Source organism: Rhinatrema bivittatum, chromosome 7, assembly GCF_901001135.1.
Source record: "Rhinatrema bivittatum chromosome 7, aRhiBiv1.1, whole genome shotgun sequence".
Taxonomy (NCBI): domain Eukaryota; kingdom Metazoa; phylum Chordata; class Amphibia; order Gymnophiona; family Rhinatrematidae; genus Rhinatrema; species Rhinatrema bivittatum.
Genome location: NC_042621.1, coordinates 87910174 through 87930451, shown reverse-complemented (window position 1 = coordinate 87930451; position 20278 = coordinate 87910174). Strand labels below are relative to the sequence as shown.

At 44.0% G+C, this 20278-nt stretch overlaps 1 protein-coding gene across 1 annotated transcript in view; it reads left to right on the top strand.

Moving 5' to 3' along the window:
- The first annotated feature begins 7390 nt into the window (after nucleotides 1–7390).
- The window catches only part of ZFPM1 (zinc finger protein, FOG family member 1), a 253909-nt gene continuing 241021 nt past the window's right edge, over nucleotides 7391–20278 (top strand). The window contains exon 1 of the mRNA XM_029608649.1: nucleotides 7391–7910. Coding sequence (XP_029464509.1) covers nucleotides 7871–7910 — 40 coding nt within the window. The 5' untranslated portion in view covers nucleotides 7391–7870. The remainder of the gene's footprint in view (nucleotides 7911–20278) is intronic.

Below are 20278 nucleotides of genomic sequence, written 5' to 3'. Positions count from 1 at the left end.
TGGGGTTACAGTACTGTAGAGATTTAAAAACCGTGCTGTCTTTAATTTGATGCGGACAACAAACTGGCAGTGAATCCTCTGCATAAAAAGTGATTTACAATTACAATAGAGTAAATCTTCCATACCAATATAGCACTAACTTCCAGCACGCAAATAACCCTACCTATGAAAAGGCAACACAGCAAATATCACACTAAGTCCTACAACCCCAGTATACCTCCTATCAGAAAAATAGAACAAGCCAAGCTGCTATAGGTCTCTACACAGAAACTACATGCTAGCAAAATACCTGGTCTTGGTCATGCATAAAGAAGATAGACAAACCCTCACCAATCACAGACTAAAAAATCCATAAAACAAAGAGAAACATGCAAACAAACCAATAATTAAAAACTTGTATAAAAATTTAAAAAAAATTTCCCAAGCACCAATAAAATATTTCAAAACAGCAGGCATAACATATAATACCCAATAATGAAAATAAACATAGATTAAAAAAAAATCTCTTGCTCTCCATACCTGGGAACTTTTGATATCCAGTCATCCTGAGATTTATCATGGATTAGTGGGGGAAGCGGGCACACAAATTTTCTTCTCCCTCTCTCATATACATACTCTCTCTAACACATATACCCTCGCATGTTCATACACACACACACACGTGCTCTCTCAAATACACACACACATCCATACGCTTTCACATGCTTTCTCTCACACACACACATGCGTTCTCTCTCTCTCCCAAAAACACACTGGTAACAGCAGCCTCCTCCTTGAACTCGTGCAGCATCTTTCTCACACACACATACTATCTGTCTCTCTCACACGCATGCACACATGCTCTGTCTCTCATACACATACACACATGCAGACCTGCACACTCATGCTCTCTGTCCACATGCACATACCACCCTCATGTTCTGTCTCTCACAAACACACACATTTAAAACAAATTGGTGAAAATTCTTTTTCACTTAATGCATAATTAAGCTCTGGATTCCATTGTCAGAGACTGTAGTTAAGGCAGTTAGCTGGATTTTAAAAAGTTTGGAGAAGACCATAAACTTATGCTCTTTGTCTCACATGCACACTCATGCTGCCTCTCTCTCTCTCACACACAAGCAGATTGTGATAAATTGCAGGAAGACCTTGTGAGACTGGAAAATTGGGCATTGAAATTGCAAATGAAATTTAATGTGGATAAGTGCAAGGTGATGCATATAGGGAAAAATAATCCATGCTATAGTTACACAATGTTAGGTTCCATATTAGGTGCTACAACCCAAGAAAGAGATCTAGGCGTCATAGTGGATAACACATTGAAATCGTCGGTTCAGTGTGCTGCGGCAGTCAAAAAATCAAACAGAATGTTGGGAATTATTAGAAAGGGAATGGTGAATAAAACGGAAAATGTCATAATGCCTCTGTATCGCTCCATGGTGAGACCGCACCTTGAATACTGTGTACAATTCTGGTCGCCGCATCTCAAAAAAGATATAGTTGTGATGGAGAAGGTACAGTGAAGGGCGACCAAAATGATAAAGGGAATGGAACAGCTCCCCTATGAAGAAAGGCTGAAGAGGTTAGGACTTTTCAGCTTGGAGAAGAGACGGCTGAGGGGGGATATGATAGAGGTGTTTAATATCATGACAGGTCTAGAACGGGTAGATGTGAATCGGTTATTTACTCTTTCAGATAATAGAAAGACTAGGGGTCACTCCATGAAGTTAGCATGTGGCACATTTAAAACTAATCGGAGAAAGTTCTTTTTCACGCAACGCACAATTAAAATCTGGAATTTGTTGCCAGAGGATGTGGTTAGTGCAGTTAGTGTAGCTGGGTTTTAAAAAGGATTGGATAAGTCCATTACCTGCTATTAATTAAGCTGACTTAGAAAATAGCCACTGCTATTACTTGCAACAGTAGCATGGAATAGACTTAGTTTTTGGGAACTTGCCAGGTTCTTATGGCCTGGTTTGGCCTCTGTTGGAAACAGGATGCTGGGCTTGATGGACCCTTGGTCTGACCCAGTATGGCATTTTCTTATGTAAGCAACTCATGAACACTCAAAGTCTCTCACACATGTGCACCTTCATGTTCTGTCTCTCACACATACACACACTTGTATACACTCTGTCTCACATGCACATATGCACATTCATGCTCTCTGCCTCTCTTATACATAGGCATTCATGCTCTCACACACACGCACAAACGCTGTCCCTCTTTCCTCAGAGCATGCAGGGTGCAGGCAGGAGCAGCCTTCTTTCTACAGCAGTCTCCTCCTAGAGCTGTGCAGGTCCAGCCAGTACCGCAGCTGCTTCTTCCTTTTCAGAGCTCGCGGGACTGGCAGACATAGCAATTGCTTCTTTCTCTTTGGGCCCAGCCAACACAGGAGTGCTGCAGCCTCCTCCTTAGCTGGACCTAAAGCTGACACTCGGGGTATGGCCCCGTCTGCCTGGTCCTAACCACGCTCCTGGATTTTACAGTCCTTCTCACAGCTGTGGAGTTACAGGAAACCAGGAGCCCTGCCCTGAGCAAATCAGTTCACCTCCCAGTATTTCTTTCCTCTCTGCACCTTTTGGTGAAAGCTGCGTTTAAGGTCCTGTTATGGACTGTGAACTGGTAAAAAGAGTGAAAACAGAATGTAGGACTCAATGGTCAGTTTTCCCAATGAATGAAGGTAAAGAGTGCAGTGCCCCAGGGATCGGTGCTTTTTAATATATTTATAAATGAACTGGAAAAGAGAACAATGAGTTAGGTGATCAAATCTGCAGGCGACAATAGGTAGAGGTTTATAAAATCATGAGTGGAATAGAAAAGGTAAATGTAAATTGGTTATTTACGCAGTCAAAAAATACAGAGATTAGGGTACACTCCATGAAGTTAGTAAGTAGCACATGTAAAACAAATTGAAGAAAATTATTTTTCACTCAATGCACAATTAAGCTCTGGATTTAATTGTCAGAGGATGTGGTTAAGGCATTTAGCTGGGTTTTAAAAAGTTTGGGCAAATTCTTGGAGAAGTCCATAAATTGTTATGAACCAGGTAAGATTTGGGAAACACCACTACTTATCCCTGGGCATTAGCAGCATGGGATCTATTTACTGTTTGGGATCTTGCCAAGTATCTGTGTCCTGGATTTGCCACTGCTGGAAACAGGATTCTTAAATTCTTATGGTCATGCCTCACTAATTGGAGCTACCTCCACCCCCTTGTTGGATGTGTCTAGTCATTTCCCAGCACTCACATTCTGCAAGCATAAAAGGTGTGGAACATTAACAGCACTCGCTAATGAGGTGCAGAGGATTAGGTAAATGAGACTTTGGAAAGAGAGGAAGAAAAGCAAAAATAGGGAGCATGGAGTGCTGGCGGGAGCATGAAACATTTATTAGGGATAGGATGAAAATCACATCTTTTCTGCAGCTTCTCTCATCTGGAAATCTCAGCCTCCATGTCAGGTGACGAGCTCCTTCATCGCCACATGTCAGAGATACCGGAACCAGGCCCAGCCCTCATAAATGCTTTTCTGGTTTCTGGATCTTTCCTGCTCCATCTCCAGAGGCCGTGGCATAAAAAGGCCCTAAGGCAACTCTACCGCTGACTGGGATCAAATACGCAAGCTGGCAGGGTGGACCGGACAGAAAATATAAGCGCAGGATGCCCGTGGCTTTGCAGCCTTCAACCAGCACAATAAACTGCTCTCCAGAATGAGAATGGCCCGCTGCTCAAGAGTAACCAGGAGCAAAGACCCTTTCAAAGGCACTCTGTGCAGGAAGCACTCAGAGCTGCTTATCTCTGACAATGTGCTCCATCCTAGGGAAGATCAAGGAGTCCTAAGCTGAAAATGAAAAAGGTCTTCCTTTCCCCTGGCGGCTGGCGCACCTCACCTGCAGGGCTGCCCCATACGGAATGTTTAACCCAGAGGTCAGGCACAGGGCTGGCCAAACAACGTCCCGTCCACAGACGGCATGGGGTGAACTTGCCCCAACCTCCCGAGGCCCTCGCTAATGGCAATGTACTTTGAACATCGCAGGGCGATCTGCCCTGAAACTTCAACTGAGGCAACAGAATAGCAAGTTTAAAGAAACGCAATGGTCTTTATTTTTATTTTAAAAAGTTAAGCCTCCGGAGTAATCGTTTACTTCCGGGACATGTTAAAAGTAGTGCAGTGCACCGAAGAGTTTCCGTGAGGAAGGCTCGAGCGCTTGGCCTCCTGCCCCACAGTTTCTCAAGAGACCGTGGGCTGCACAAACATCAGATACCTTTTTTGATCTTGGGTTCAGCAGCGGTTCCTGGCCTGAATGTCTGCTGTTTCTATATAGATTTTAGATGGTTTTCTATTTTATCTGACTTTTGAACAATCAAGTAAAAATAGCCATTATTTTACAATACAATATAACAACATAAAAATAATACAGTGCAATGCAAATACAATACACAGACTATAAAATACTGCCTCTCTGTGACATTAAAGATCAGGTTACGTTTAGAAGGTGCCGGCTAGGGCATGCTGTCCAGGCTTATGCTCAGGGCTCCTTTCACCTTGCTGTTTCGGCAGCTGCTGCCCTGCCTGTCGCTGACCCAATGGTCCTGCACCTCCACTAGATGATATCTGGGGCCGACTTCTTAACTGAGCTCTGCCACTTGGGGGTTGGGGGAAGGCTGCCCCCGGGCAGGTTATTCCCAAAGGGAATTGCTAGCTAGAACTATTATAGTTGGGGGTGGAAATCTGCAAAAAAACACACCCAAAAAACTGCAGAAATACATTTTTAGCCTGCACGGATGCTCTCTCTTCTCCTGGGATCTGGGGAATGGACTCCAGCCCCAAACTCACTCAATTTCTCCTCTTGACGCCAAGGGAGTGGGAGTCCTGGATTTCTGACAGCCCCATTCCGATGCATTCTGGTTTCACAGGCACTACAAATACCACCACCACCACCATGCTTTGAGATGTAAACTCAAAACCAGGCCTGGCCAAAAAAAAAAAAAATCTCCCTCCTGAAACTTTGCCAAGTTTGTGCTAGCCTATGACACAGCTCAAAAAAGGTTCTGATCAGTGATAAGTCAGAAAATCCACAGTGATGTGGGCCAAGCGCTCACCAGGACAAAACAGAAGAAATCAGGCTTTCCAATTCCAACCATAAACATTTCCTTCTCTGAAGTCAGAACATTAAACCTCCAACAGCTGTAATCTCTTTAACCAAAAGATGGCAGCACTCGTGCTGTCCTGCATTTCATTTATCTCCATGTACTAACTTACCTCCTTCCTCCTACCTGCTTCAAAATACACCACCTCAGAAAACAAATTCCCTCGTCTGCTTCTTTACTACTAGTGATGGCGTTCTTTCTAGTGTCTATTTAACTCTCACTCCATGGACGTGCCATGCTGGGTCAGACCAATGAGCCGCTGAACTCGGCATCCCTTCTTCCAACAGTGGTCCACCTAGGTCCTGCTGCCCACTCCCAGAAGTAAAAGATGGAAATCCCTAAAATAAGTCCACCTGGCTAATTTTTTTTTTTTTAATTTAAAACATTTGTAAATAGCTTCCCTTACCCAAAGCGTCCCTCGGTAAAATCTCCAAACCAACATTTATTTATTTATTTATTTATTTAAGGGTTTATATACCGGAGGTTCCTGTATAATATACATATCACCCCGGTTTACAATGAACAGTAACTATCGCTTCAAGTTAGCGGTTTACAATGAACATGGTTAATCCAAATAACAGGAAAATATATATAATAATGTTAACATAACAAACTAGAGCAAATCAACGTTAATGGATCTGTCATCTTGAAACTTTTTTTTTAAACTCAGTTATAGTACTAGCTTTAGCTACCTAGAGAATAAAGAACTCAGATGAAAAAAGGAAGGTAAGTAGAATGTCTGTTACGCGATCCTGCATAGCGCTGCGTATATCTAGCAGTAATTGCAGTAGTAGTATGAAACTCAGCAGGTATAAAACAGATTTTTTTTTAGTTCTTCAGTGTGATGCGCTGCTCGACCTCTCTGGGGTGCCCAATAAAATATGCGAACGGTCGGTTGCAGTAAAAAGGAGGCGCTAGGGGAACCTGTGCACCTTTAGTGCCTCCTCAGCATTGAGCGCCCAGGAGGGGTGGCTGTCAGTGGGGTTAGGAAAACGGACCCTCAGTTTTATGAACATCCCTTTTCCTAACCTGATCGCTGATACACTTTTTTTTTTGACAGTTCTTTTTGTGTTCCTCTGACTTAATATTGCCACGATATTAAGTTGGAGGAAGTACAGAAAACCAGTATTTTCTGCTTTTTTGTACACTTTTTGGGCTGCTCAAAAATTAACACCTGTTCTGGGGCAAGCATTAATTTTTGAGGGTAAAAATGTGCGTTGGGTGCACATTTTTTTTTGTATCGGGGGAAATAGCTAATTGCCTCATAAACATGAATTTACATGTGATGAGCGCTATTAGCTACACACTCTATTGGATATGCTAACCCCCATTTGCGCGCTGCGGCTAATGCACAGTATTGCATCGGCCTGTTAGCAAGTTTTGACTTAATAGGTGCATTTTTCTATTAAAATGGAAAATGTATAAATCTATATTATACTTATCTTCTATTCTATTATCAATTTGGGTCACACTTTCCTACAGTCTTCAGACTACATTCAGTGTGTGTTACAATAACAATAAAATACATCAACATAAAATTAATGTCATACACATCTTAAAAACACATCCTATAATATAAAATAACATAACCATAATAAATAGAATACATCGTTATACATAATCGGAATTCAAGAATTAATACATCTTTATAACATAATACCTACCTTTCCTTCATTGGTGATCCTGTGACATCACAAACTCCAAATTCTGCTGAGAACAAAAATGGTGCTGCCCAGCTGCGCTAAACAAGCTATAAACTATAAATGACCAAATACATGGCCCAGCAGCAGGGTAATAACCTCACAGAGAATTATTGCTCTAGCCAGCAAGGGCTGCGAATGCGTGGAGGCAGTGTTCACAGCCCCCCTAGTGACGTAATAAATCCAGCCATTACTCGAGTGACTCCTGCTGACTGGTTCATGAGAGTTTCCTGGCTAAAAAAAAGTGAATAAATAAAACACTACAATAATTTTCAAAAGAGAAAGAGCTACAGATGGTTACGTTAGAAGGTCCTTTGCTAAAGGTATAATAAAGCTCAGCATACAGATCTAGAATTAGCGATAGGACATCCTGCTGCCCCGTTTCCCCGTCGCATGCTTCGCGATCTCTCATCCCTGCTTCGCTTCGGCTTCCGTAACAGTAGTCGCTGGGCGGGTCGAGCGAGGAAAGGTTCCAGCCGTGCCCAGTAGCATGCACGGTGACGTAAGCCTGTCACACCCCTTTTCCTCCCCGGGCCCGCCCCTTTGGAATGTTTCTCTCGGAGTTTGCTAGGTCTGGATGCCCACGGCCCCGCCCCTTTTAGAATGCCTCGCTCGGTGTTTTGATACATTTCGGGTTCCATTGAGAAAGTAGCAGGATCAAAGCGGCCCCGCTGGGATAGAGCCCGGGAGCCCCGGCGCGCGTCTGCTGTATATCCCCTGAGCGCGCGCCCGGCGCGCGATCACCCCACCCCCGCCCCGCACACACACGCTGCTGCTGCCCACAGTGTGTGTCAGCAGCACGTCGGATCCCGCTGCACAAGGGCTCTACCGGGAGAGAGGGAAAGGAATAAAGCCTTCGCCTTTGGAAGCAGACCAGCTGTCACCATCCTTTTATTGCTCTGCGCCCCCGAAGGCACCCTGGGGCTGGAGTGTGGGCATGAAATCCTGTCTGCCCCTCCAGCTGCAACTTCCCGCGAATCCCACGCGCTGAGAGAAAGTGAGCCGATCGCTGGGAGAGATGTCAAGAAGGAAACAGAGCAACCCCAGGCAAATCAAACGTAAGTGCCAAGCATGAGCTGCTCGGTGTTGTGGAACCGGATCATTTCACTGCATTTGTAGTTGGGATTTTTCTTTTGGGCAGTTTAAGTGGCTAACGTGTTCCATTTGGTACACATTTATAAGAGTCCAAATATGTTGAAGGTGTTGTGAAGTCGAACAGATGTTTTCCTGATCGTGCATGGTTGAGCTGGGGTAAACTTCCTTTCGCACTCTTTTCCTGTCTTATGACGGGATACTCTGCTTAGATGCCCAGACGCGGTGTTTGGAATTACTTTTTTTCCCCCCACGCTGCATATTATAGTACCGTTTTCTGATCTGGACACCATTCGGATTTCCCTGTATTGCTGAGAAAGTTGCCTCCTGCAGTGCTCTCTATGCACGGCCACATGTAACCTAATAGCAACAGGATAGATACGTAGCGCATATGTGGCTGCTGGCGCTGCATGGTCTCATAGACTGCAGCAGTCGGATTTTGCCGGGGGGGGGGCTATCTCGCCTCCTTTTGGCTTTTTATTTTTGTTCCGTGTTCTCAAGGAGATAGCATGGCTTGATAGAGAAGTCTGATCAGAGCCCTGATAAAGTTAAAATATTCCATTATGCAGTCAGGTCCAGATAAGATCAGGAAGTCGGGACGGGCTTTCAGTGGTGATCTAATCAGCTCTGGCTCTTCGCATTCATTTATATTTAAAAGTTGGAAGGGGAGGGGGGTGTATTTGAAAAATGGGAGGCGAAATATTATTTTGAGATCTCACAGCTGGTGTGATCTTATCCCAGTTCCATTAGATATTACTTTTTTTTTTTTCTTCAAATGTGCAAGCTTGTACTTGTAATCCTGGCCAGGGATTGTCCTGGTACATTTCCATATTCTTTGCAAAAAGAGAAGCTAAGTATAAGAAAATTGTAACAGAGAGGGTAACCTATTGTCTTGCAATTGGCGAGGTAGTCCTTCATTTTTTTGTTTAAAAACTGACCATTTTCACACCATCCTGCTAAACAATGAATCCTGTCCAAGAAATTTCAGTGCTGGTTTATGACGTGCCCTTAATTTCAACCACACTCTTCCCTCCCCCCCCCAAAAAATGTCTCTGGAAATAATATTTGGAAGTTGGCCTCTCTAGTGACAAAGTGTCTTGCTGGGTGCAAGGCGCAGGACGAGAATTGCATCCTCCTGTCCGGATGGCAGTCCGGAGAAGGCCAGGTCTTGATGATGCGGGGGCTCGATCCCTGGCAGGACAAAGTTGCGGGGTTGCTGCCTGTACTCACCGGCTACTGGAACTTAAGCGAAATTGTCAAGTTTAGCGGCGCCGCCCCGCAGAGAGAGATTTCAGCCGCTGATAAGGGAGCGATTTAGGGAGGGGAAGAATAACTTCTTTATCTGGGGCCCGTCCTCCCGCCCGCTGCCTGTACCTGGCTTGGAGGCAGTCGGTGACGGATAAGGGGTGGCTTCTCCCCCCCCCCCCCCTTCTGCCTCTCCTCGCTGTTTCACCGGACTCAGTCCCTCGGTGCCGCTCTCCTGCACCTCCTGTGAACCGAGTCTTCCTGCGAATGGAGACGAGAAAGCCCCCTGCTTTGCTTCCAGGCTGGGGACCGCTGCTTCTTTTGCAGGGCTGAGCTCCTGCGCAGCCGATCTGGGACGCAGCTTTCCAGACAGGAAGCCTTTTTTCGAGAAAGCTCGGGGGCTTGCTGGGTGGAGGTCAGGTGCACCTGCCGGCTGTGAGAGGGGGCTCGTGTGGCTCGCCACGTGTTAGGGGGGGGGGGGCGCGCCCTTCCTGCCGGCTTCTCGCCTTGCCCGCCTGGGAGAAGGGATAACTCGGGGAGATCAGCAGGGCCGGAACCCCGGGCTCTCCCAGCAGCCGCCACGTTTCACGGTCTGGTTTTCCCTGCCAGCTCGGGGATGAGGACCCACTGTAATGGGCAAAGCAGAGCCAGGTCCTACAGGGCAGACGCAGACCACTTCGGGGGCGCCATTAGCCCCCCCCCCCCACACACACACACACACACTCTCTCTCTCTCTCTTTCCTTTTTCTTTTTTTTTTTTTCCGACCCTCTCCCTGCCCCGTTTTCTCTCTCCTGTTTGATGTGAAATGCACACAAAGGAGGGCAGATCTCGTGAGCAGCAGTGGGGCCAGAACTGCTGAAAACCTAACAGGGGTACCGGAATGAACCTCCCAAAAATGTGAAAATCCCGCGTTGGATCCTTGATTTGCTGTCCTTTTTTTTCCAGGCTTCAGCCGTTTGTTTTTGACCTGGGCGAGGGGGGCGGGGGGGAAGCTGCCTTGGACGGCTCCCCCCCCCACCTACCCCCTCTGCTAACTTGGCGCTCCGGCGGTCTGCTGGAGTTCCCCACTCTTTGTTCTCTTCTCAGATGGCAACCTTGATAGCGCGTGGAAGGTATTTATTTATTTAAGGGAGCACATACACATATTCCAAGAATATCCCCCCCACCCCTAAATGGAAAGGAAGTCTGGAGCGGCTCAGTATCCCAGGCTTGGGTTCTGGTTGCTGCCAGATCGTGGGAGCTGATAAGCTAATTAGTCTGATTTTATTGGTGATGATGGCTGCATTCCCCCCCCCCCCCCCTTATCAAACCCTAGGAAAACACGAAGGCGACCTCAGCCGCAGCTGCCAGCGTTTCTCTCTCGCTGTCTCTTTGTTCTGCTTTTAGCTAGATGTGAAGGGCCGATAAGAGCCGGGCTCTGATCCCTGCTCCGATAGACGCTTCCATTTATTAACTTCAAACCCCAGAGTGCCAGGACTGCCTGCACGACTCCTACGGTTTCTGGCTCTTAGATCGGAGGGGTTTACTGATAAAAGAAGATTGATCTGGGTGCTGAGATGATTTGAAACAAGACACACACAGCAAATACTACCCCCCCCCCCAAAAAAAAAAGCAACCCACCCTAGAAGTTGGCTGGAGAAGTCTCGGTGCCTTTGCCGGCTGTTTGTTTTTTTCCCTGTTTCTGTTCTACTTTCAGCCAGATCTGAATTGCAGATAAGTTTTGGGGCCTGATCGCTGGCTGATGAAGATTGCCAAGGCAGATAAAGGAGCTCTTATCTCTCCTAACCAGACTGGAGCAGCATTCGGCTACAATAACAAAAGCTGAAAAGGAAAAGCAAAAAAAAGGGTTCAACAATTTGTTCCATCGCTAATGTGATTAATGCAGGGTTGTTGGGTTTTGTTTTGTTTTTTTTAATTATCTGATGGGGCGTGGGAGGGATCTATTTACACTTTCTTCACATGTATACAGATTAAAATAAATTTAATCAGCAAAATTTAAAAAGTACTTGAAGGAAAGTTTTTTTTTTTATCAGTCACAGATGTTGTATTAGATGCGAGTGATTTTTTTTTTGCTCTGATGGTTATCTGCTAGTCTTAAGTTTAGGAAATGTGTGGGAGAGAAGAAAAAGCAACTGAAGCTTAAGCGGGGCTTTATTTTTGGAGATATTGTTAAATGATATTAGATGGTGACTGATAAGTCATCACTTCCGCTCCAGAACTGTGCGTATGGCACATGCATTGTTTCCTGGGGCCTCTGGTGTTTAAAGGTATTTGGTATTTCCTCTTTCTCTTGCACAGATGCATAGTAACCTAGTAGATGTGGAAAGTGTACCTTTCTAATTTTGGTAGGTACTTCCTTTTCATTTTTGCTGTTGGAACTTGTTTTTAGAAAGCAGGATGATAGGAGGGGGCAAGTTCCTCTTGTTTCAGTGTGGCTATGTGATTAAAAAAAAAATCCCATCTGTGCTTTTAATCTCAGCACACCTAGGGCAGGGCTTCCCAAACGTGTCCTGGGGGTCCCCCACAGTCAGTGGGGTTTTCAGGATGTCCACAGTGAATATACATGAGGTACATTTGCTGCTGTTACGTCTCTGTCTCCACACACTCAAATCCAGATCCAATGCATGGCTTGCCAGGCACACAGGATCTAGGACCAGTATGGTGAGAGCTACCTGCCACCTGCTCCAGTTTTTGGAGTGAGATATGGCTTTCTGATATACCTGTCCTGATGTATTCTGGCATCTGTAGTGCAAGAATCAGGATTACAAATCCCACAATAAGTTCAAAACCCAGCCCTGGCCAAACTTGTCCTCCTGAACAGAGGTCACTCTGGATTACGTGAAAGAGCGTAACCCTTACTGGAGTACAGAACACCAGAGCGGCCGGTTATAATCGTGGTTCTGCCTTTTCCCTGAAATTTATTTTTAATTCTGTCACTGGCTCGCACTCTGGGCCTGGACAAGTTGTCTTACCTCCTTGAGTCTTAGGCTTTCCTTTGAAAAGTGTGGTGCTATCTAGGTGACTGCATGTAGATTTCTGATCATATAGCTCTGTATCAAGGAGGGCAACATGTACCAGTCCTAGCTTGATCCCACTGCAAGCAGGGAAATGTAGTCCTACATTTCTTGGGGAAGTCAGAACTGCATCTCCCTGCGTGCCATAGCATAAAACCAGGACAGGATTGGCCTCCTTGACATAGAGCTATAAGTGAAAATGTATCCCCTTTTTTTAGGGACAGATGTTCTAAAAAGTGAAATTATGATTATTATTGTATAGGTTTTCTTCTACCAGAAAACTGATGGTTTTAGTGCATTTAAGAACAAGGTTGTGTTGAACTGGCCTGCAGGGCATCCAAGTTTGTGTGTATATTGCAGCCCGGGACAAAGGGCTGAGTTTGTGGTAGCCAGGGTGAGAATCTGGGCTCAGCAGTGTTGTATAGAGGACTTGTCTGTGAGTTACAGGATGAAACAAAGCTCGGAAACTCAAGAGCTCAAATCAGCAGGGACACAGTGTACTGCTGGGTTCCATGTTTGAAGTTAAATGCCAGAGAGAGTTGTTGGTATGAAATAAAATTCTATGAGGCACTGCAGAGCTTCAAGCCTGCTGTGAAAAAAGAAACAAATATTGTGAGCAGGGGTGGACTGTGGGAAAATATCGGCCTGGGGAATTTTTTTTATTCATACCAGCCCATAGGTAAACAATTGCAGGCACACATATCAAAAAATGTATATATATATATATATACATATAAATACACACACTCAGACAAATTTCTTGATCACTTAAGTATAAGAAAATTATTGAATAAAAGACAAAAATATAGAAAATCCCAACATTGTAATATAGTGCAAGTTTTAAATACTTAATATATCATTTATAAAATATTTCAATAAGCACTTTCAATCAACAAGAAACCTGGTAGTTTGAGTACATTTTGTATTTTCAGTGGAAGAGCAGGTATAACAATGCAGTGTTCACAGTGATGGGCTTAATACCAGAGCAGGCAAAAGCTGCTGAACTAGGACATTTCCCCTTACCACTCATCATAGAAAAATAAATATTCAAATACTGATGTCACCTCAGTAACAGCAACAACAATTCCCTCCAGTACCAGCAACATTGTAAAATCCAAAATCCTGCAAAAAAAGTAATCCTTCCATTCCATAACATGATTCAAACAGTAACAGCCCTACCTATAAAAATGCCAAACTGCAAATATAACATCAGACCGTAAAACACCAATACACCTCCTATTAGTAAATAGAACAAGCCAAGCTGCTATAGATCCATACACAGAAACTGCATGTTAGCAGAATACTTCACTTTGGTCCCACATGTAGAATACAAATAGACCTTTATTAAACACTGAATAAAAAGACCATAAACTATAAATAGAAATATGCAAAAACTGAATTAGAAACTGCCAGATTCTGTATGCAGTGCAGCAATGGAAAAAGAGAAACATTACCATTCCTCATAAAACATCAAATAATAAAATCAAAATTATAAAAAAATATATATAATAACGCAACCATAATAAAAAGAATAAATATTTCAAAATAGCTGATATTTAGAGCATCCAATAATATAAAAAGCTCATTCAAATGTTTAAAAATTTACCAAAAATAACAAAATATTTCAAAACAGCAGACATCAAATATTACCCAATAATTAAAACTAATAGGGATGTCATCCATACCTATGAACTTTTTGATTTCCAGTCACCCCAAAATTGTCATGGATTAGTAGGGGAAGAGGAGAGTGAACAAACCATCTTCTATCACACATATATGTTCCTTCTCTCAAACACAATACATGTTCACTCTCAATCTCTCTCTCCTATCATATACACACATAAGGCTCTCTCCCCCTCATATACATACGCACATACAGGCTTTCTCCCCCTCGTATACATACGCACATACAGGCGCTCTCCCCCTCATATACATACATACATACAGGCGCTCTCCCCCTCATATACATACGCACATACAGGCGCTCTCCCCCTCGTATACATACGCACATACAGGCTCTCTCCCCCTCGTATACATACGCACATACAGGCGCTCTCCCCCTCACATACATACGCACATACAGGTTTTCTCCCCCTCATATACACACGCACATACAGGCTTTCTCCCCCTCATATACATACGCACATACAGGCTTTCTCCCCCTCATATACACACACATACATGCTCTCTCCCCCTCGTATACACAAACACCCAGGCTCTCTCCCCTCATATATACACGCTCACTGGCTTTCTCGCCCTCATACACATACGTTCACTGGCTCTCTCCCCCTTACACACACACACACACACTCATTGTTTTTTTCTCCCTCATGTCTATACAGATACTGGCTCTGTCCCTCTTAAACTCACACACTCTCTCACTTACTCTCGTCCCTCGTACACACACACACTCATTCATGGGTCTCTCACAAACCAGGCCTCCTCTTCTGCTGCAGGCCCCAGGGGATGTGCTGGGGCCTTTGTATTCAGCAACTGCTGGGGGGGGGGGGGGGGGTGCTAGCTCCGGTAGGCATCTTCATCGACTCTGGGTGGAAGCGACAGTACTGGTGGCCCCACAGGTCCTTTGTATGGAGCATCCCGTGGGAGGGGTGTGCCGACCCTATCCTGCTAAGCCTCCTGGTTCCTTTCTTCTGCGGGTGGGAAGGTTCTTGCTGGTGGCCCCAGTGGGTTTTTGATTTGGTCGCGGGCAGGAGGGGGGATTATCAGCTGCCCCACTGAGCCTTTTTTTTTTCAGTCGTGGGTTGGAGGGTTGGTGCTGACGGCCTTACTGGGCCTTTTCTATTGCTTGTTTGCAGGAGCCAGGGACACTTTCTACTATTGCTGCCTTACAGTTTTGCACCATGGCCGGCACTTGCCTAATTGTAGACCCATTGGTCTGGCGGCTCTATAATATACCAAAACTTTGCCTAAAATCTGTAAAAGTTAGTAGATGGCTGAGACTGTGGCTAAAGCAAACGTCCAAAATAAAGAGTTTTTACCCCACTACTGGGGTGCTTTCTGTTTTGAAGTTCCCTGTTATGGCAGCGTAGGAAGGAAGATTTTGGGGGCCAAGAATAAGTGAATATACGGGGCCTGGGGCCAAGGAAGAGGGAAGACAGGAGCCATAAGAAACAGAAGAAGTGCCACGCTGGATCAGACCGAGGTCCATGGAGCCCAGCATCCTGTCTCCCCCAGGGCCCAGTCCGGGTCACAAGCACCCGTCAGGTCCCCAGTGGTTGATCTGTTCCTTGTATCTCACTCCCAGGGATAAGCACGGACTTTCCCAGGTCCACCTGGCTAATGTTAGTGGACTTTTCCTTCAGGAACTGATCCAATCCTCTTTTGAACCCCACTATCTGTTGGTTGCTTTGACCTCGTCCTCTGACTACAGAGTCCATAGCCTGATTGTGCGCTGAGTGACAAAATACTTCCTATGATTTGTTTTAAATCTGCTGATTGCCAGTTTCAAGGCGTGGCCCCTAGTCCTAGTGTTGTCTGAAAAGGTGAATAACTGCTCCCTATTTACCTGTTCCACCCCACTCATGATTTTATAGATTTCAATCATAACCCCGCTCAGATTTATTTATTTATTTATATCTTTATATTCTACAAATACCAAATATATTGTGCTAAATGGATTACAAAGTAGAAGTTTAAAACATATAGCAAACCACATAAAATAAAACAATACAGTAATTCATTCTCTTGGGCAGGAGCACTTTAAAACGTTTAAGAACAGTTATAGGCAGACTGGAACAAATGGGCTTTAAGCTGTTTCCAAAATACTGTGATATCATCAGTAAAACGTAGACGCTCAGGTAACGTGTTCCATGAAATAGGCCCGGGGAACGTGGACCTTGCAAACGTGCAAGTTTTAATGGGGACACTTTTAAAAGCAATTGTTCCGTGATGGTAAGGTACGAGGAGGATTATGGATTTCTAATAAAGCAGCCAAGTAAGAAGGACTGTTATTCTTCAACGCTTTATATATCAAGACTACAATTTTAAATTCTGATCTAAGCTGCAATGGCAACCAGTGCCGGGTTTGCAATAAAGGGCTTGCAGTTGACTTTTCTCAGCTATAAGAGCCCTAATCTGTTTAGCTTTTCTCCATAAGGGAGCTTTTCATCTCCTATATCATTTTTGTTGCCCTTCTCTGTACCTTTTCTATGTCCGCTATGCCTTTTTTGAGATGGGCTGACCAGAACTGCACACAGTACTCAAGGTGCAGTCGCACCATGGATCTATACAAGGACATTATGATATTCTCTCTATTCCTTCCCAAATAATTCCCAACATTATATTTGCTGACCGCTGCCGCAGGCTGAGCTGAAGATTTCAAGGCAATGTCCACAAGGACTCCGAGGTCCTTTTCCTGGGTGGTGACTCCTAACATGGAACCCAGCATTGTGTACCTGTAATTATTTTTCCCTACATGCATTAGTTTGCACTTGTCCAGATTAAATTTAGAAGCCCGGTCTCCTAGTGTCATAAGGTCCTTCTGCAGTTCTTCACAATCTGCTGCTGTCATAACGACTTTAAAACAGTTCTGTGTCATCTACAAATTTGGTTACCTCACTTGTAGTTCGTTTCTTCAGATCATTTATGAATATGCTCAATAGCACAGGTCCCAATACAGACCCCTGGGGCACTACACTAATGACCTTTCTCCATTTGGAAAACTGTTTCTTCTCTTTTATCCAGTTATCAATCAATAAAACTTCGATCCCATGACTTCCCAGTTTCCCGAGGAGTCTCTCATGAGGGAGTCTGTCAAAAGCTTTCTGCAAATCTAATACACTACATCAACCGGCTCACCTTTGTCAGCATGTTTATTACACTCTGTGGCAGCGTGCACAGTCAGAATGGCCAGAGAATAGATGCAGGCTGGGCTCTGGCTGAATATTCAGGAGCTTTATTAAGTCACAACAGAAAAACACTCTGCAAGAAGCAACATAACGGCATACAGTCTCTCGGTCTGGGCCTTTCCTAAAGTTCCTCCTGGGCCTGGCTAGATATGGACCTTTCCAGGGGCCTCCTACTGGACCAGTATTCCCTGTTGTCTGGGGCTTAATTGGACTGGGCCAGATCTCTGGATCTGATCCTTTAAGGTATTCTGGGGTTTTCATGTCTATACCCTTTTATACATCCTCAGAAAAAAATCTAGTAAATTGGTAAGACAAGACTTCCCTTTGCAAAACCCTTGTGGACTCTCACCTATTAAACCACATCTATTTATGTGGTCAGCAATTTTGTTTTTAAGGCTCACTTTGACCATTTTGCCTGGCACCGACATCAGCCTCACCGATCTATATTTCCCAGATAGCCCCTGGAGTTTTTTTGAAAATTGGCGTTATATTGGCTACCCTCCAGTCTTCTTTTAATGTGGCTGTTTTAAATGATAGGTTGCAAATCACCAGATCCAGGTCTGCAATTTCTGTTTTGAGTTCCTTCAGGATGCTGAGGTGAATACCATCCGGTCCTGGTTTGTTATTTTTCAGTCTGTCACTCTGAGTTATCATGTCCTCCAGTTTCACCGTGATTTCATTTAGATGCTCAGTGCCATCACCATCAAAAAATGCTTCTGGTGTGGGTATGATCCTGACATCCTCCTCAGTAAAGACAGAGGCAAAAAATTCATGTAGTTTTTCTGCTATTTCCTTGTCCTCCCTGACCACCCCTTTTATCCCTCGGTCATCTAGGGGCCCAACTGATTCCCTCACAGGCTTTTTGCTTTGAATGTGCTTGAAAAATATTTTATTACTTGTTTTTACCTCTGTGGCAAGCTTATCTTCAAATTCTCTCTTAGCCTGCTTAATTACCTTTTAACATCTAATTTGCCAATGCTTATGCTCTTCCCTATTTTTCTCTTTGTCTGATTTCCATGTTTTGAATGATACTCTTTTGGCTTTAATTGCCTCTTTCACTTCACTATTAAACCACACCAGCTGCCATTTGGTTTTCCTTTGACATTTTTTAGTTCATGGAATACATTTTGTCTGGGCCTGAAGGATAGTAATTTTAAACAGTGTGCACACCTCCTGCAAGTTTTTAACCTTGTAAATTGCTCCTTTCAGCTTTTTTCTAACAAATGTTCTCATTTAATCATAATCTCCCTTTTTATAGTTAAATGAGTTTAATTATATAATGTTATTCTATTTGTCAGCTGCTTTTATTAGTATGGTTTTACTGTTATGATTGTTTTCTATTTCTTATATTTGATGTTTTATAAGGAATGGTGATGTTTCTGTTTTTCCATTGTTGTACTGCGAACACTCTGGCTTGTTGCAATTTCCAGTTCAGTTTTTGTCTGCACATTTCTATTTGTACTTTATTGTCTCATTATTTTGTATTTGATGAGGGTCTGTCTTTGCTCTGCATGTGAGACCAAAGTGAGATATTCTGCTACTGTGTAGTTTCTGTGTAGCGATCTATAGCAGCCTGACTTGATCTGTTTTCCTAATAGGATGTGTCTTGTTCTAGGGCCTGGAGTAATATTTGCAATGTTGTGTTTTCATGGGTAGGGTTCTTACTATTTGAATGCTGGCAATTAGTATTGTTTTGGTATGGAAAGTTTGCTATATTGTAATTTTAGTCCAGTTTACTTCGGCTTTCTGATGGCCAAACCCAACACACTTTACTAGAAGCCTAATACCATATGGGCTCGAACTATCTTTTTTTGTAGGGTTTCTTCATGTCACCACAATATAAATATAAAGCTATTGATGTTATGATATGTCTGCTAATAAAGATTTAACTATAAAAAATATAGATGTTTTTATAAGTTGTAATTTTATCTCAGAAGACTGCATTTGAATGTCCTTTTTCATGTAAAATCTGTGTGTTGAGAGCAGAGTGAGTGCAAGGTTGTAAGATACACCTAGGGCATCTAAATACTAGAGATGTGAATCGGAACTGATATCGGATCCGATTCTGGTTCCGATTCACATCTATAGAGATGTGAATCGGAACTGAAATCGGATCCGATTCTGGTTCCGATTCACATCTCTACTAAATACCCTTGCACCGACCCTGAGAGAGTTTATCACATTCACCCATCTCCCCAAGGGGCAAACGCTGTGGCAACATATTGCGGTGAGCTTGGATATTCTTTCTAATCAGGCAAGTGGTTGCCCAAACAACTAGGACTGGGTGTGTATGTTAGGGCCACTGACACTTCTTCTGTTAGTAAGGCTGTTTTTCTCAGGGGCAGGCCATCCCTGCCCGCAGGCAGAAAGAAGACCAGAGTGGGTTCCTAGCATCAAGTATTTTATCGGTTGGTCTGGGAATGAATAATTCTGATCTGTGATTTATGCAGAGAATGTACTTAAGAAAGAATGCCATTAACTTTAAACATGAAGCGGGAGTGGGGCGGAGCTTGGTTGAAGGCATTCTGCTGTTCCTGGTTGGTGCAGTGCTTCCTGATGTCAAGCCCCCAGCAAGTTAGGTTTCAGGATATCCAGAGTGACGAGTCCTCCGCTAGGGGGCTTGGATTTCATCTAAGAACAGGTTAATTTGCGTAGTTTGGCAACTCTAAAAACCAGGACTGTTGGGGACGCTGAAGGACTGGATTGGGGATCATTATCAGTGCAAAATATGACACTAAAAACCATCAAAAGCTTAATGATGGGAGTTTTAACATGAAACCATAGACTCTGATGTCAGATAGGGACGATTACGCTTACCCAGTCTGCCCAGTTTCAGTCCTGGCATAGCGTTATGCACCCCATTTGATCTCTGGCTGTCCCCTCACTTCTCTGCAGCTAGGAATCCTCTGCGCCTGTGCCAGTCTTCAATTCCGTTACCAGTTTTGTCTCCACCTCCTTCCGTTCCATGGAGCCACTGCCCTTTATGTGACAAAATATTTTCTGATGTAGCTCCCGAGTCTTCCTCACTGGAGCCTTATTTTGTGACCTCTTGCTCAAGAGTATTATTTCATCTGGAAAAAAAAAAAAGATTTTGCTTCTTGGCACTTTGTTCAAGGGAGGCGGTATACACATGTAACACAAGCCAACATGTGTACCTTGGAGGGATTGGAGCATCTCTCTCTCTCTTCTCTAGGGTATACACATTT